Raw genomic sequence first — 19409 nt, 5'->3', positions numbered from 1 at the left:
AATAATAAATTAGATTATGGAGAAATTAAGAGGATTCGTGCTGGGATTTGAAATTAGTTAGGCTGCTGAAAAACAGAAAAAGCTTGTCTAGATGATTCAGAATGCCTTACCAGCAGTGGTGAGATGGTGTCTGGGATAAAAAGAAAGTCGAGACTAGGTAAAGAGATGTAAGAGCCATCTCAGTGACGTAGTCTAGGGTACATTGGTTGATACTATTAATGTTTCAGGCAAATGGAATGTAACTGCTCAAATGGCCGTTTGGGTTGAATGTAGCAATATTCACTTTTATCCCTCTGTCTTTTAATGTCCTTCTAGTCTGAAAGTTATCTGCATAAGGACTGTGCAAAATCATGGGTGTATCATTGTTTCAGACATGCCTCGCAGTATCTTTTTAGTACATCTCATTAGTGCATGTATGTTTTAATCTTCATAGTTTCTTACCACATACTGCTGATATGTAAGGAGATCAAGGATCAAAGCCCAGGACAGTATTTCTGCCTGTAATTGAATACAATTGAAAATATTTTGTGGGTGCAGCCTTATAAAAGTGTCCTGGCTTTAGGAGTTGAAATTCTGCCCCCAAACCTCATTAAGATTAGGCAGCTTGCCTATAGGGTGCTTATATAAAGCAATTGCTCATCTGTTGCAAAGTTAATGTTTTGTACCAAATTCCATGGTGAAATCTTTTCTCTACGATTTTTCTGATCAACTTCCTGATTTCATCTAAGAAAACACCAAAAGAAGATAAGGACCTCTCATTTGTTCTCTATAGATGTGAGCCAAAAATTGCTTGTTAACCAGGGGATTATGCAAGAGGGACAGGGAGTGTATGAGTAGCTAGGGATTTCTGAAAAACCAGCCAGAAAGCCCTAGCAAGCCTTGGGAATAGGGAAGTGAATTGGGAAACATGTGGAGACATATTTGGTTAGTGAAGGAATGAAGCTAGAAAGCTGGTCAATACAAAAATGTTTTTTTGCGTAATGTCTTGGGTTTTTCATTCATTATGGGGTGGGATTTTTTTGTTATTTATTTGAAGGCTCAGAGCAACAGTGATCAACAGCAGGAACAATAGGTCTCTCTAAATTTGCCTGCTCCTGGGTGGGAATAAGAAATGGACTAAACCTGAAAGGTATCAGTGGGTATTTATAATGCACAATGCTTTTACACTTACCTCCCTCCCTTCCTACTTTGCTTTGGATAAGTGTGATACTCCAGTTCTATGGAACTAATTTTCCTCAGCTGCACATTAATAATAGTCACATACTTTTTTTTTTAATTATTATTTTTGAAAGAATTTTCATTGCTTTCCTTTTTTCTCCTTGATTCTGCTTCAATCCCTATTAATTCCTCCTCCGTCTACTTTTCAGGTCTTTGAGATTTCTGATCTTGCAATTTCTATTTCTGCGCCTGCTCTGATCTTTGTGCTGTTAGTTGTGAGGTTTTAGTCTCCAAGTGTCAAGAACTTGATAGTAGGAAACAAAGCAAAAAAAACAACATGATGAAAGCAGTGAAGCTACAGGAATGAGAGAGAGGTGAAATACAAGTCTGTTTTTAATTTATAGGCAAAATGGTTGTGGGGGTTTTTTTGTTGCTATGTCTTTGTGGGGAAATAGAAGAAAAATGCACATTTGAAATAAAAAAGAAAAAAAACACTTGAAAATGGAAGGCCTGAAATAAAATTTACATGTAGACCCCAAAATATAAAGCCTAATTTATCAACACATTATTAACACTCAGGGGTTACATTCATGTAACTGTTACTTTGAAATGGTTTACACTAATATTGTGGCACTTGGATGCAGTGGTTAGAGTCTTCACAGATGTAATAAAAGAAAACCTTCAAAACTAGTTTTTTCCTAATGTGTTTGTGGCCTGAAACCCTTGAGAGAGTTATTTCTAACTACCTATATAGGAAAGCATATGACATCCTATTTTGCACACCGTCACAGAGTACAGATTCTCATACTCTCATTCTTGAACTTCCATATGAGGAGTTTTTGTAACTTGCTAAGCTCGCAGAATTTAAGCTTTGCTCTTCCATAAGGAATGCAAATTGCTAATGCAACTTCAGCTTCTATCCAGTAACTGTGCCCTGGTGAAAACAGTACTGCTGTTTTTACCTTCTGTTTTGCTGATGAACAGAACAGGCACTCCTTTTACTCCTGAAGCAAGGAAATCTCCTGTATCGCAGTTGAAAGATTGTTTAACCCAGCCACGAGTTTGTACCATTTGTATAGCTGATGAGAGCATGGAACAGATGCACCTATTTCAAACATGGTGATTACTTGGAATGTAGGAGATTGACCGTAATATGAAAACTAGTAATTTATCATTATTACATTTCTGTTTCTAAGCATAATTATCTTAATCTTGTTACGGAGCATTGAAATGAACTGTTAATTATGCTATGTAAAACATCTGCCAATTAATTTTTCCTCATACTCTTTGAAAGTCAATAGTGTTTCAGTAATATTTTGCTTTTACAATTGTCATTCGCTGTTTGTTTTCTGAATTCAAACCGGCAAGTTAACTTTCATGTAAGCATAATGCTAGAAAAATAATAATTATCATGTACGTAAGTATCTTCTAGGCAGTGTTGTCTATTGGTAAAAAGAGATTCAAAGTTAGGATTCAGGATTTCATTTCATGATTGTTGCACTCAGCAGCACGGGAAAGCTTCAGTTTTCTGTTCTCATTTGTTTTTCTGTCAAATCGCTGTGAGTGAGCAGAATGTTATGAATTTTAGTGAGTGCAGGATTCGTAACAGTGACATAACAAGAGCGGTTGGTGTGTTGGAACAATATATAAATGTTTAGCAGCCCTGATAGAAATTGCAAATGGATTGCTTTTTATTTTCTTCTGAACTCAAACATCTGATACTCCTGTTGTTATCTAAATTTCATTTTGATCACCGTGTTTTTTCAGAATCCAAGGATAATGTCGTGGCTAAACCTGTCAGCATTTTCAGTTTCAGTTGCTCTTCTTGCCATAGACTTTTCTGTGTGATTTTGAGTAAAGTAGCTAGCTACGCTTTATATGCAAGAATTCATCACCTATAGGAATGGGGTGATACCACTGTGGTCAGAGGCATTTTGTAAGAACTAATGCATAATTAATTTTGTACACTTTTTGTTTGCAACTTTTCATGTTATGAATATGAGAGATATGCTAACAAACGCCTAGAAAGACATAATTTATACTGATTAATGGGTGGAAAATTCTTGGAGCTTAATCTTGGGGAAAAAAGTACTGTCAGTGTTGAGCTTTAAGATGGTGGTGTTCAGAGTGCGTGTGTGCGTGTTTTTTACTTTTGGTGAAAAGCTGTTTGTATTACTTCAAGATACGTAGTCACTGGGTACGTATCCATAGCTATTTTGCAAAAGCTGTAAGTTAAGTTCCCACCACTTCGTATTTAGCACTTACATAGAACTTCAGCTTTTATAGCAGCTTTGTATCATTCAGTTGATGCAACTCTTCCTTCACACAGAACCTTCTTTGGAGAACAGTTTAGAGCTTCATCAATTTCCATTGCTGCAATAGGTGATCCAAATGTCTAAAAATTGAGCCGAGATCGTACATTGACTCATATCAGCCTACACCACCAGCAGTGCTGATATCAGTACATACAGAATGATTTTATCGAAGGAGGAGAGGCTTGACTGATGATTAAGCTGATGCTGTTATTTCCTCCATGGTGTTTAGGAATACTGCAAATAACTGGTGCTGATTATTTTTATACCTTTTTATCTTCTAATGGTGTGAGGCACGAGGGTGATTACAATGTTTTAAAAGCCTTTTTTAGTGCTATTTTGAGTGGTTTCAGATTATATTTTTAATAAAGTTGTGACATAAGAAACAGATCACTGGCCGTATGAAAGAAAGGGGTAGTGAATGTGTGATCTTCTGCAGGATACTGTTGTGTTTACAGTCTTTTCCCATAGGAGGTACTCTAGTATTGACTAGCACTTCTGGGACATTAATGAGTAGAGCTGAGACATTAATTCCTAGTGAATAATTAATACAACAGTTGAGTGACTGTGTTTATGAACACTCTTTGAGTAGTCTGAATTTCCTGGAACGTTCAATGATAATCCACATAAACTTCTGTGTAACGCTGTGCTTGGGACTGACCCTCAGGCTCACAGTATTGACTCCATCATCTGCAGGTGATTTACCTGGGATGCAGCGTGGCACACCCAAGCTGGCTTCGTGTAGCACTGCAGGGCAGCTTTAGCCATTTTCTCAAAGCTTGCATTGATAACACTTGCTGGCCAATTGCCAGTTTCGTGGAAGACAATGTACGTGTCCCTCCACTGAGGTTCTGTAACAGGGTTGCCTCAGTGCCACCGTTGCAGAGTCATCCTGAAGCCACACTGGTGTGCACATCATTATTCACCATTACCATACTATTTCCTATATAGCGACCTTACGTTATTTGGATAACAAGAGTCGACTGTGTAAGGTATTTACAATTCAAACAACAGATACAGGGTGTGAGACTGAAAGGGGCCCCCAGGTCCTTTAGCTGGTCATCTGCTAGCACAGGCAATAGGGTCATCAGGTTCTTTCAAACACTTGGCCTAATTTGGGTGAGTGCAAAGTTCACATTGTTGCTTGAAATTCCGATTTAAACCTCTGAAAACTCACTGGTTGTGTGCAAAGCTTTAGACTCTTGGTGTTGATTCTTCCTTGCTATCAAGTGCAGGGAAAATAGTGAGATGAAGTGGTTTGCCACGGTTGCCTGAAAGTCTGCAGCAGAAGTAGGAGTAAAACACAGGTCAGTCCCAGTGCCCTGTACGGGCACTGCCTCATGTGGAACGTGTTTCTTGCCATAGACTTCTACAAAGGCATTATTTCCCTTTCAACTTTGTTTTTGTGTCTGGCTTTCCCAGACTCTATCTGTTTCTTTAGTCTTTCAGGTCTTGTACATCCAATAGGCCAGTGAGAGAAGTATAAAGATTTTAGGGAGCTGTGTCATTAGTGTGTTGGGCATTGAAGTTTTTCTTGAACAAGGGATAGTGCAAAGAGCTGTAGCTTTGTAGGCTTCTTTGGCAGAGCAGACACCTGCTGTGTATGTAATCCCTCGGTTTTCAGTTCTCTAGGATAAGCATCTTGTAAAGAAATGGGGTTAGCATTACAATTGCATATTTGTTTCAGAACATACAGTAGGAGCACAAAATTTGAGTAGGAACAATAGTTTGGAACAGGGTATGTTGGCCTGATTAAAGTACAATCATTATGGTAATGGCAACAGACTAGTCCCTGTGTGAAGTTCTGAGATGCATAACCAACAAAGTATTTTTAGTGGTCTGATCAGTTGATTTTAAATGTAGAATCTCACTGCTTAAACCAGTTTCTGCAACAGCCCAGATCAGTGTTAGCATTAGGGAGAATAATGTTAGCATCGACAAGCAATGGCCTTCTTATAGAGATGAATAACAAACATGTGGATGTACTTAAACATGGGCTTTTGTAAAACTTTGATTTTCATACTAAATGAAAATCACATTCTAGAATTTTGGTGCTTCGGAAAACATTTAATTTTTTCCTAAACTATTTTTTTAATCCATCAAAAACATTAAACTGAAGACATTTCTGAATGTGGAACATGTTTTTTGATATTAAATTAAATCCTTAAAATCAACATAACTGGAAATGTAACGGGCCTGTTTTGCAGTGTTTTCGTGAGCTAGCATTTCTGCATATAAATACGTACCAAAGTTAATCCATATATAATATGTAAAAAACTTTTCCTTGATGGGATTAAAATTAAAGCAGACCACGTTTCCCATAAAATCTCAGAATTCAAATGTAGTTTTTGATATTTAGCAGCTGCTGTTTGATTTGAACAAGAGTGCAGTCTTTGCCAGATGTGACATATTAACTTAGCTAATGTGAATAATGAGTCTCAGTGTATACGTGCAAATAAGATTCATTGGTGTTTATCTAACATATGGGAGATATTAAAATACTTAACCTAGGAAGAGTTAGAAAAAGAAAGCAAGCATAAGAATTTCAGTTGTTTAGTTGGCTTAAGCCCTATATCATTTTATAACTAGGTAAGTAGACACTTTAGGCCCTTATAACCTGTAATGTAACACACGATTGATAAAAAAAAAGATGAAAGGCCTTGTTGTATTTCAGGAGGAAACTGGGTTGGAGCGTGCGTGTCACTATTGGATCAGTAGGCAGGCTTTTCTCTGCCAGAGGTCCAGTTTTAAATCTGAATGAGCTGCTGTAGTTATATTGATCTTTAATGCCTACCCACAGCAGGATGCATCAGCTCTCAGTTATTCCTCCTCAGGAGAGGCCTCGACTGAAGTTGGAGAGGTGTGTTACAGGCCACCTACATTGCTCTGTTTTCAGTACCTCCAGCAGTAATACATCTACATTTTTATAAGTACTAAACATCACCCCCCACGAAACAGTTGTTGACCACGGATGCTGTTTTGCTTCCTTAGAGCTGCTCGATTTACGTGTTCTACATTTGTATACGTGATGGCATATGATAAAAGTGAGAGTCATCATCTTTTGGTGTATCTCAGTTTAGAAGGTGGCCTGATACGACAGCAATGTCACCCACCTAACTTGAAGGACAAAACAATTTGAGTCATCTCTGATGTCAAGAATGTTTTTGCACAATAGCTAAGTGAAATCTCCTCTCTCTTGCGTATATCATGGGTGTTTTAAAGTAAGAATTCTATTTTGTTATAATAATACTGGAACAAATTTTATTGGCTTCCCAATGTATAGGAGTTAGGATTTCTTGGTATCACGGGTGCCTTGTGAGAAAGAATAATGAATTCTATATTAAAATCTTCTAAAGATTGAAAATATCCTGGAAAAGGCTGTGACGCTAGGTTGGAATTCCCCATTATTGGAACCAAATGACTAAACCTGGGATTTTGCAAATTCCAGTCCTTTTACTTTTCTAGCCTACACTTCCTAGACCTGGTGGGCTCTTACTATCCGTGGGACTTCAAACTCAGCTTTTAAGAATTTGAGATTTTCAGTCTGGACAAATTTGAAAGAGAGAAGATGCAGTTGTGAGGCAAAAGTTGATAGATTAACAAAATAATAATTCAACAGAGGCTAACAGGCTTAGGGCTGTGATGTTAGAAGGCTGTACACAACAGGGTTTGGGGGCCGGTGAAGTGAATGGTGTAGATGGGGTCATTGGAGGCGTTAGGTGGGGTTTGTGCTATAGTTACATAATATATCATGTGAATTTCATCATTGTATAAGAAGGGTGTGTTTGTACATGTACATGCATATGCATGTGCATACAAGGGCCCTGTAAATGTTTTCATGTGTGTTATATACATAACTTGGAAATACAGGTTACCCTCTAAGAGTGGGGATACAGAGCTTTATTAATTGCTTCTGTGAAAGAAAACAGGAGTGCACTGGATTTTTGCTGAGAGTCCCATGATTAACATTTCTTTTCTCTATACATAATCGCAAAGTAACTTGCAGACAGGTTTCAGTGACTTAATAGCTGCTGAGAAGACAGCATGTCGAAGCTTGCAAGAGAATGAGCTTTGCTGGAGAGAATGCAGCCGGATTTGTAGCTGCAGCGAGCCACTTCGGAAACTTGTCCCAGCTTGATTGAAAATTGCTTCCCCCGTTAGGTGGGAGGAGGTTTTTCTTTGCTGTTAGGTTTCTTTTTTCACCCATCTCATGCTGCTTGCTCACCAGCTGAATCCTGATGAGATTTTATAAAGGGAAGAAGTCCCAAGCAAGAAATTTCTTCATAGTATTTAAAACAGAAAAGGATGAGGAGAAGATGCTGTTACTAACACGATGAAATAGACTTACTGCACTTTTAGTGTAAAGGTCCATTTTAATGTTGTTTATAAAATTAAATCAGGTTTTATGATCAGATCAGAAACCAATGTTATGTAGAAGAGAAAAATAATTTCCCTTCTGTTTATCCAATGGCTTTTTTTAATCTCCGTATGTATCGAAGGACGGCCGTAACTTTGCTCTAGTCAGGAAGTTTATCTTCAAATTTACGATATATTTATGTTGTATTTAAAAAGTGAAATCTTATCTCAAATGTCATTTAGCATAAATTGATGCTAAGTATGAATTTGAAGCAAAAGTCATCTACATATTTTATCACCAATCGAATTTTTATTACAAATTACATACTTGAGCAGCTTCATTCATCCAGTTGAAGTCATTTCAGATGACCTTTTTCTCAGCAGACTCCGTCTGAACAGAATATTGTTCTACTGTTAGTTGTTTTGGACATAGTGTGTGAAAAATCTTAAGGGAGTTCAATTTTGTTGCTCAGGGTTCATAGTACATAATTTTGCTTGCATGTTTACTGCTGGCCTGTCAAAGTATGTGAAGGAATAAATTTCTCCCACAGATCAACTAATCATGAAAATAGTGTTGAGGTGTTTGATTGACATAGCGAAGCGTTAATTTAGAGTATATCAAGATCAAATGGAAGTTATTGCAATTAGGAAGTGATTGTGTTCTCAGTTGAATTTTTTAAATGCTGCATTTTAGATTTTTGTGCATTTTTATGCTGTCTCATGGATGTATTAGGGAATTTCTGTGATTTGTTACATTTAGCTACTTAATGTTCAACACAATTTCAGTGCAAATTTTACTTTTTTTTATAGCTGATATGCAGTTGATTGTGGAGAGTCGCTGTACATAAATGTTTCTGTACTCTAAAGGGCTTTGGGGAACAAAGGATTCAGCCAATCTGAGCTTTTGGGGTTTTTTTTGTTGTTGTTGTTTTTGTTTTTAGAACTTTGGTTCAAAATATTATGGTATCAGACTAAAATCTTCCTGCTTATTTCTCTGAGAATGGCTCCTTTATGACATGCTTAGAGGTTCCTGATCACTATATAGTTCTGTTCCAAGGTTTGTACGTATGAAGTTGTATTCAATATATCATATATAGTAAGACCTTCTTTGGTACCATGGTGTGGCACAAATGTTAGAGTTGGTACTTTCATATCCATAGTCCTTGAATCTTAATGGTTCAGTTATTCTTGAAAGCCACATTTTTCTCCTAAGTATTCTTAGGAAAAATTGTGGGATATCGAAAAGAAATGTTTGTTCTCTCTGTTGCTTTCTCTTTTTAAAATCTACATTCAAGCATATGGTACTGACAGATGACAGACAGATTCTAGAGGGCAAAAAGCTTCTCATGTCCCTAAAATTGAGGACACGGGTATGGTGGTGAAACAAGCTGGCTTACTTGAAAAAAGCTGTGGATACCCAGTGAAGTCCCTAAAGCAATTTAGCCTTAGCCCAGTAATGGTAATTTTTTCTTTGAATGATTTGAGCAATTTTCTCATGTCTTCACTACTTCTGTTCCAGTGCTGAGGCTGCTGTTTCTCATTTTTTCACATGCATGATCTGCTCACTCATGTGCAGCTGCTAAGGAGAAGTTTGTTCCAGGTTTAGGCCTTAAGTATCACCTCCGCACTCAGGTGTCTGTAGCCCAATATTGGCATTAGATCTTTTCCTTATTTAAGACTGTAGAAAACAAGCAAGCAGAAGAGTCACATTAAGAATAGTGCTGAGCTGATAATGCAGCTCTTCGGTCTCGCTGAAGAAAAGTAGCGTAGAGTCCATTAGCCAAGTCCTTGGGGATGCTTACTGAGACGTTTTCTCCAATTGACCCTTTGGCATATAGATGTGCACCCGACGGGAACGGGCTGTGCAGGGAAGCAGTTCAGTTCTCTGCCCTGGAAGGGAGATGGCTGTGGCTGAAGTTCTGGCATATTTTTTAGAACATTAGAAAATACTGGAGGAAGGGGGGGATTGATTGTAAATTCATGATAACAGTATTAAAGAAAAATCCAATAAGCTGATGTGCTTCCTTGGATTACCCATACATCCTACCTTGGCTTTATCTCCCTTTTGGTTCCCAAGCTTTTATTCCTGCTATTTATTAAAGAATATGAAAGTGATCAGTGTTAGAGAAACTAAAAGGTAACGTGCATGTCTCAGATTGTTTTATTTTGCAATCACCTGAAAAAAGATGCACCTCAAATCTATGCTGTAACTAGTGCTTTTGTGACCCAAACAGGAAAATTAGGGTTGTAATTTTCCCCAAATTTGGGAAGTATTTTTTAGATCCAGTATTTTTTCCACGGACACAGTGCACCTTTCCATTCCTGACAGCTAGCACAGATCATGCTGATTTGCATGGCCAAGAGATGTGTTTGGATAATGGGATTCATAAGCGAGCCAGCTTAGCTATGGCACTTGGATAGGGGGTGTTAATTTTTTTTTTTTTTTAAATTGATGAAGCATTATGCTTTGTTATAAACAAAAGATGGTCAGAGACAAGCAAATCGTGTCTAATGCAAGGGAAAGGGCTGGTGAACACATTAAGGTACATGCTTTTAACGAAGGGGGAAAAGATAGAGCTCCTGTTTTTCTTCCCTTGGCTGTTCTGGTTCTCTCAGCAGTCTGACTGCCTTCCCATGTGATATTTTCGCGTTGCATTTCTAGGTCAATGGTGACACAACTAGCATGCTTGTGCCCAAATTGATCATCTCAGTCTGCTGTACTCCACATGGCTTTCACATCCAGCTTTGCCATAGTCTGTGTTTGGATTTCAGAAGAGCCTGTCAGCTTTGCATTTCCCCAGGTCTTAAGAAACAGGGATGGCTCAGCAGGCACACGTTAACTTCTCATGTGTTTTGTCCTGCTCCAAGTATCTGGGAGTAGGAGAAAAATAGGAGGAGCAAGCCTGGCAAACAGGTGAGAGTGACGTGGGAAAAGTCGGTATAAAATCAGTGTCAGTAAGGGAGGTGACACATTTGCTCAGGTTATAAAAAAAAATTGGCTATATTAATTCTTCCAGAGAAGAACTGCCGACTTGAACATTACTGTGTACCTTCTGGTGGACGTTCTCTTACTCTTTCTCCTTCATGTGGGTGAGAAAAAACCAGCACAGTTGGGTTCATGAGCATCTTTCTGGGGGCCAGACACTGGGCCCACTGCAGAGAATTGCCTTTAAGGGCATGACTTTTTTCTTTAATTGATAAATTTATAACCAAAACTGGTTATAACCGCTTTGTTATAACCGAAAGATGGTCAGAGACAAGTGGACAATGTCTACTGCAAGGGACAGGGCTGGTGAACAGCTTGTCCCTCCCATTCCTCCTTTCAGCAGCAGCCTCTTGTGCGTAAGCACTGCTCCTCAGGACCTGACCATTTTCTTTCCTGAGTGCTGTGCCCATGCCTGCTGCCCCCATGGGTGCCACCACTCTGTGGGGACACCCAAGGGCCCCTGCTTCCAGACTGCCGCCACCTCGAGCTCGGCAGGAGGCAAAGCAAGAGGCCAGTCTCCTGCGCATGCACGGCTTTCGGATGCATGGAAGGGTGTCACTGAGCAGCTCCTTGCCAGGGACACTGGCAGGTCTGGGACTATAATTCCTGGTGTTCAAATCCTGGGATTGTCCCAGCCAGGCTAAAACTGGGTGTGGAAGGCAGGGAAGAACCAAAGATGTGGGTAAGAGGACAGAGGTGAAGTGCAGAGCCGGGAAAGACAGGAAAATTGGCACTCAGAGCTGGATTTGATGCTAAGCCTGGCAATAGCAGAGAGATGTGCTGTTGCAGATCTCAGCTGTGTGATTTTCTGTTTTTCCTAACACAGCTAGTTTTAAACGAAACGGGGTGAAGGAGTAATTTTTGAATTTAATTTTCTTGTACTTAGTTTCTCCCCATGACTGCAAAGCTACCATAGATGATGATGATATTTTTAAAATTCTGTACGTTTGCAAGAAAGAAAATACTTCTGATACAGCTCTCTCTTGGCTAATGAAAGAGCAGCTTACGTGTGAGTTGGTATTAATGGCACATTCAGTAATGACACATGATTCAATTATTTTACTAGACAGAGAAGCACTTAGACACAAACATAAGATATTTCTGAATCTAGGCATCAGCTGGAGGTGATTGAAAATTCACTATTTGTGCATGTTTCTTCAAATAATTACTGTGGAAAATATTGTGGCATTGTAGTTAAAAGCAGGGGTTTTTAATGCTAATAGCTGAGGGAAGAGAATTCCCAAAGAGAAATGCTCTTCTATAATCCCATGTTAATCTTCCCGACAGAAAGCAGAAGAAGAGGAGCTTGTCCTCACACCTGATGGCACCAGGGAATTCCTAACATTTGAAGTTCCACTGAATGACTCTGGATCAGCTGGACTTGGTGTGAGCGTCAAAGGTAACCGGTCAAAAGAAAACCATGCTGATTTAGGAATCTTCGTCAAGTCCATTATTAACGGTGGAGCAGCATCCAAGGTGAGAGGGAACATCTTTGCACCTTTGTCTTCCTCGGTTTTCCAAAATAAAGCTTTTTTCAAAATAACCACAGATTCAAGAAGAATAAGATTGCTCGGTAACTAGCTTTTTCCAATTACGCCATCAGAGGTAACACTTAGATTTCTACTCAGATTCACATGTTTGCGCATCCCAGGATTTAAACAGCCTTTACAGATTCTTGGAAAGGATATGAGCAATCTCTGGTACAGTTCAATTAGTATGCTATTTGTGCAAACAGGTTATGATAATAGCTTGCAGTGCAAATCTATAATTGGAATAGATGTTTCCTACAATGGCTGCAATGGAAGCTATTATACCAGTGTTCATTTGGCCATAAACTGTTAGGACTAAGTATAGTTGTTTGATTATTTTTCTTCTGGTTTTTTCCTCTCTCCAGCAGACTAAACTTCTTTTGTGCGTGTTTTATGTAACTAGCTATAATCTTTCCTTTTCCAGGATGGCAGGCTTCGAGTGAACGATCAACTGATAGCGGTAAATGGAGAATCATTATTGGGCAAAACAAATCAAGATGCTATGGAAACTTTAAGGAGGTCCATGTCCACTGAAGGAAACAAACGGGGAATGATTCAGCTTATTGTGGCAAGGCGAATAAGTAAATGCAATGAGGTAATACGCCTTTGATATAAGGACTGGGAGTTTTCACTTTTAAGGTATTTGTGTTTTAGGACATGTCATGTTTCCTCTGAGACCTGAAAAATAATATTTGAGAAGCTAAAGAAAGGGAGAATTACAAAATGGTCTGAATGTCAGTGTTAGACGTGCTAGCCTTATTACCGATCAATAAAGCTTTTCTTTTGAGTATTTTCATCAATGAGTAACAGGAAACACTGAATAAAACTATATTGATTTTGTAATTGGATCCCACTGTTTACGTGATTTTTGTTCTTTGGAGTTTTTTATGTAGGTCTATTGAGTCTTTCATTTATAGACTTAGTGTTAACTGACTTGCTTCTTTGTCACTTTCAGTTTTTTTAATTAAGAGTAGAGCTCTTACATTTCATTATTATATTTTATCTAAGCAATTAAAAGTTCCATGTAAAGATTCTGCAAAACTTCATGCAAATAATTCTGTTATTTCGGATTTTAAATATGTTGTGTCTTGGCCTTCATTGCAGGGAAGTATGAAATACTGAATTCAGGGTGAAGTGGTGATTCTTTTTCTGATACTATTTGCAGCTTCTGTCTCTTCCACTGGAGTGTTAATGTGTTGATGTTTTGAAACATTTTCATGATTTCTAATAGTTTATCATCTAGATTAATGTAAACAATGCTATTTGGTAGAAATATGTGGGCATATGATGCAGAGAAGGACTGCAGATGCTGTGGAAAACTGAATTAGACTTCAAAATTATTTTGACAAATTGGAGAAATGCACTGAGTTAAATAGGGTGCAGCTGAATGGAGGGTCAGGGAAGCATCTGTTCTTAAGACATTTAAAAGTCATTATTTCATTCTTATTAACACCGGTAGGGTCTTATCAGAAATGTTGTTTCTTGAGCATCATGCTTCAAAAATGATGTGCACAACTTGGTTTAGTACTGCTGATCTCGTGTAGGGGGAAAAGGAACGGTTTATTTTTTAATGCATAAAATTGATCTTTAAAAAATTGCAGTTCATAGCGTATTATAAAATCATGTTTGAAAAGACACTGGTCTCTCTAAAAGTATTAAGCTCCTCTTGATTAACTGCTTATACACAGCTTTAATACGCATACACACGTTTATATATACACACTGCTAGAAAGCCAGCTTGGATGCACACAGCTTCTCACTTGGTGTCGAAGGAATTCTGACCTTTTTATATTTGGTGATGTCCTGTTCTAGCCATAGTTCTGAACTCGGACTCCAGAGAGCACAGACTGTCCTTTGGAGACTGTTTCTTATTCCTACTCAATTTCAGATGTATGTTATATGGTACTATGTAGAAAGGGTGAAATATTTTAGACTATTTCCGTGTTTAGTATGTAATTCCGCCCCTCCCCTGCCAAAAGGGTATAGAAGATGTTCACTCTTCTCTTAGTGAAAGTCTTCTAGAATTAATGTACCAAGACACTGTTTGTAAACATGATGGAGCAAATCCAGCAATGATGAACTTAAGATACTGTTCCTTAAGTCCAATAGATTTTTTTTCTCATTCAAGTTAAGAATAGTTTGGTGCCCTACATCTGCTTAACATTCACTAATTTATTTTGCAGAAATCACACGGCAAAAAATGACACGGCTCAGTCTACGGTATATGTGCTCCAAGATGAAAGAACTGGTGTTAGAACCAGATTTAGATACACTAAAATACATCTGTAGAGGGAGCAGGATGGGCCTACTTTACCATTTTTTGTGGATTTTCCCAGCTCCTTAATAAGCTAGTGAGTTGAGCCATAATTTGGGAAAGTGATGATATGCAATTATTGGTGTAGTGATCATCTTTGCAAAATAGTTTTTGTAACTATTTTTTCTCAGGAATTCTTGCTTTCATCACATTCATCCAAAGGAAATAACGATGTCAATACTGTTTGCATATTTTAATATGATGAAAGCACAACTTGCATGGACGTAAAGCTATTTACCTGCTGAGCTGGCAGTATTCAAGAAGCCGGTTTTCTGAAAGTCTTGCAGTGTCCAGACTTCAATGACATGAAAAGTGAAGAGAGAATTTTTTTTCTTGGCATTTTGCAATTAAGCCCTAGTTCTTTGTTCAAGAACTGGATGGATTTAAACTTTAGATATGATAAATCAGATATAATATTCATAAGCTATGAAAATATTATTTATGTATCGTGTAGACGTGGCACTTAGGGACAGGGTTTAGTGGTGGACTTGGCAGTGCTAGGTTTATGATTGGACTCGATGATCTTAAGGGTCTTTTCCAACCTAAATGATTCTGTGATTCTATGAATACCATATATGAGTATGGTATTCAGTCACCTTAGCCCCTAAGTAATGGTTATGTGGACTGAGACCCAGCCGGAGAGCAGCACTGCACGACTGAGCATCGCAGTGATGTTCACTTTCCCATGGAGCATCAGGTATTGGCCATATCTGGCAGCCTCAGCTATATTATGCTTAATTCAGCAACTTAGATTACTTAGACACGCTGGCACACAAGCTGTGCCCTTAGAATATTCCTGTAGCTGCCACCAGCCTAGTATACAGTCTCGGCAAAGATTTTTAGTATTAGAACAAAAAATAAATTACATCTGACTGGCAGCAAATTCAGGAGCTTGCAGATTAGAAGTAAAAACATCAGAAGGGCAGACGCTATCTTGATAAATCACACCTTTTACCAGCATGTTCCTCAGAAATGGGGTTTTACTATTTTTTCTTGAAGACAAAAAGAAATGTTTACCTTTTGAGAAAGTATTTCCCTGGTGTTTTCTATGCTTTTCACTCTCTTTTGGGTCTCCAAAGGTGTCACCATAAAATAACAGCAGCAACAAAAAAGATCCTGTTCAGCTGATTTCTTTTCTGTGTTGATTCAGCATTGTATGTGCTCACTTTATGGACAAAAATATAGCTTACGCTCTTGTTAACTACAGTTAAGTGGGACAAGCTCAATTATGTTCCCTTTTGTGCATCGCCTACAGCAGTGTTCATTCCGCTCCATTCCAGTGGCATGGTCAGTCCTGCACCGTGGCGCAAGGTCAGGACTTGGCGCCCTGGGATTTCCCACTGTGCCACAGAGCAGCCACAAGTGTCTCGGAAGGGGAATCTGTACAAGGGGTGATAAAAAAAGAATTATGCTCAATGTCTGGATGATAAAAACATTTGCCATCTGGCTGTTAAAAGAACAACAGCAAAAAGAACAAAAGAAACAAGCCTTTTTTTTTTTCTTGGCTTCAATTCCAGTAATTGTTTTGCATTTGCAAAATCTAACTGAGTTCTTTTGAGATAGATAGCCAACCCAGTCTGCTTTTTTCTTCAGTAAAATTGAGTTTGAATTGGATTTTAAGTAAGTTAGTAGTATGAATACTGTTCTTTTGTTTTTAATATTAATTTTCATAATCAGCCCTAAGAATTGCGGGGGGGGGGGGGGGGGGGGGAAGAGAGAATTCATTTGACAGCACGGTTCTGCAGAGTGCCATTTCTCTGTGTTTCGGTTCAGACCAGAATTTTCACATGCAGTTTGTATTTTGATTGCTATCTAGAAGAGAGGACGGCTCAACCCTTGGTATCCTGAGTTTAGAGAGGCAGGGACAGTTGCCTCTGATCCGCTGCAGAGGAGCTGTTTCTTTGTCAGAAAGCTTTCTTGGGCTTCAGAAGTCAAAGTCTACTTAACTGGAGCATGAAACTGTTTCAAAACTTCGTGAAGTGACCTCTGATACTCCTTTTTCATGCCAGCATTATTCTCATACAGCTTCACCAGTTCTCATGTTCTAGACTAAGCCTCCAAAGCAATTACAGTAACAATACAAATGTACATAAACACCATAAGAGTATTATCTTGTCTTCAGAGCTGTAGTGAGGAGATCATTTACATCATCAGCTCTTACATAACTGTAAACTCAAAAGAGACCACAAACTTCCCAGAAGGTAAAAAGCGTTTTTATGCTGTTGTGGTTTTACTGAACTGAAGAGTAGCCTGTAGAAAGAATTTTCATTGACTCACCAGGAGATAGAGTATAATCCATCCAGGTTTTCAAGTGAATTATCTTGTAGTAAATATTGATATAAGCATGGAGTGAGTGGTAGTTATGAATGAACTCAAAGCCAAAATTGTGTATCTGAGTTTTTCTCCTGTTTGCATTACATCTACACAGAGTACAGTAATATAGTTAATTCTGTAAGCTGCATTATTACAAACCTTGCAAAGCTTTGTTTAATATCTCAGCCACTCCAGACAAAATCACACAGTGAATATTTGATGGATGCTGTTAGATTAGTGTAAAAAAAAATTTAGTTTGGGATTTGGATATATCTAATGTTCCCCCCCTCCCTTTCAAAAAAGTTAAATATGTTGTTCAAATCTGTGTTTTCAACTTTCAGCCTTGCCCTCTGTGATCAGCATTGTGTGTTGGTTCTTCAACTTTCCTTTCTAAGCACAGAAAGACTTTAAGGTACATTTCCAAAGTTGTGCAGACAGTGGCAAAAATGGGAAGAATAACAATAGTAGTGACTTGATATTCATATACAGCCAGTATTTAACACCTCAGTTTTCAGAAGACATGGCCATCAGCTTTTTGGATCTTTAACTCAGGGTTGACATTTTTTTAATTACCGAGGAGCCTAAGGTTTAAGGAGAAGCACTGGAACTCCTTGTGCCGTGTTCTGTTAATTAGTGATATTATTATGATTAGCCTGTATGGGCAAGCAGCTGCTGGCTGTATGGCCACAATGCATACACAGCACTTAGGCATGACTGTCGGGCAGATCTGTGCAGCTGGCGGCAGTATGTGCTGATTCAAGAAAATAAAGGTAATTGTTACTTTTGGAATCCTGCTCTTTTTAGTTCTGCAACCTGGACAGCTTAAGAGGCACAGATTGCTCGTCTGCACTCTGTTCGTGTCACACGCAGGCAGCACTTGTCTGCCATTAAGAGAGAGGGCATCACCATTTTCCTCCAAATGAGATTTCAAGGGGTTTTCTTTTTCTGTCTCCCTCTTTTGACGGAATTAATGTCCTGCCAAACCTGCCTGAAAAAAAGGTTTGCAAATGATTTGCAGATCCCCAAATTTCTTTCTGCATGCCTGTTCATTTTTGCTCCAGTTGCTGAGTTGAAAACGGAGCATACCATGAAGCAGAGAAACAGTCATGAATCCAGACCATATAAGGACCTCATCAACTGTTTAAATAAATTGGCTCGTAGACAGATCAGTGAGAGAGACTTTTCAAATGACTGGTTTCATTATAAAAGAAAGGAAACAAGGAAACATCTATTTTTTTTCCGGTATGTGTGGAAGTATAAAACATTCAGCATCATTTTTCCCTGCATGCATTACCTAGTTACCTACTTTGAAATTGATATGACAGGTTGGGTTTTTTTCTTTTCTTGCTAGATTAGTTTTGTGACGACCTTCTGGAGTTCATTTAACTATTGAAAAGGCTTTAGTATCTTCTCCAAACACGGTGATTTCACTGTTCACCCCCTTCTCCAAGTCATTGATAAAGCTGCTCATCAGCCTAAGTTGTTCCCAGCTCTGATCCCTGGGGGAACCTACAGCTGACTTTCTCCACCCTGAAGACTGACCTTTGTTTCCAATCCTTTAGCCAGATTTCAATCTAGAAAATGAAAACTTAGTCCAGTCCTATGAAACTTATTTTCTTTAATGCCTTTGATATGAAGCCTTGGTAAAGGCTTTTTGAAAATGCAAATATGTCACGTCTGATTCCATTGCCTGAGAGCTCGGAGAGCTTACTGGAACCTTTGTACAACTCCAGCATCCCAGTGAGGTGGGATTTCCCTATGGATGTCTGCCTTCCCCATGGACCCATGTCCATCATGCTCAGTGATCTTACTCTTTATTGTAGATGCCACCATTTTATCCAGAAGGAGGTCAGATGCCTGGTCTGTAGTTCCCAAGATCCTCTTTAGATAATATAGGCAACCACCAGTCCTCTGGCATCATGGCCATTCGTAACAGTATGTTGAATGTTTTGGCCAGCAGTTACGCAGTTTCATGGTTGAGTTCCTTTGGAGCTTTTGGGAGAATGCCATCCAACCTGGGTGACACGTTAACTTCTCACCTACCCATTTGGCCTAATGCTCCTGTGTATTTTCTTCGGGCTGATCTCACTCCTCTCCTTATTTGCTACAAAGAATGGGGTCAGGTGTGGAAATGTCACCAGTGTCTTCAGCAGTAAAGACTGAGGCAAAGAAATCATTGAGCTTCACTACTGCAGACTTGTCCCTCAGTAACCCTTTCACTCTTGCCATCAAGGGGTCCAACTGATTTGCTGTGTACCTTCCTATGTCTGATGTCCTTAGTGAACATTTTACCTTCAGTCTGAGCATCCTCTGAAGGGTGCTGCTTAAATTCTTCCTTCTTTCTCTCAATTTCTTGGGCCATATTGGTGGGTTTTTTTTAATTGTGGCACATTTTGCCTGAGCTTCTAATACAGGACTTGTTAATAGTCTCCTTTTAGGCC

The 19409-nt window shown here is 38.8% G+C and overlaps 1 protein-coding gene across 12 annotated transcripts in view; it reads left to right on the top strand.

Moving 5' to 3' along the window:
- Positions 1-19409, top strand: part of PARD3 (par-3 family cell polarity regulator) — a 467456-nt gene that overhangs the window by 272166 nt on the left and 175881 nt on the right. For all 12 annotated transcript variants that reach the window (XM_076331853.1, XM_076331849.1, XM_076331848.1 and 9 more), the window contains 2 exons: positions 12100-12288; positions 12766-12936. In XM_076331853.1, coding sequence (XP_076187968.1) covers positions 12100-12288; positions 12766-12936 — 360 coding nt within the window. The remainder of the gene's footprint in view (positions 1-12099; positions 12289-12765; positions 12937-19409) is intronic.

Source organism: Aptenodytes patagonicus, chromosome 2 (assembly GCF_965638725.1).
Source record: "Aptenodytes patagonicus chromosome 2, bAptPat1.pri.cur, whole genome shotgun sequence".
Lineage (NCBI taxonomy): Eukaryota > Metazoa > Chordata > Aves > Sphenisciformes > Spheniscidae > Aptenodytes > Aptenodytes patagonicus.
Note: the sequence above shows the minus strand (reverse complement) of the source record. Positions and strands in the feature narration are given on the sequence as shown.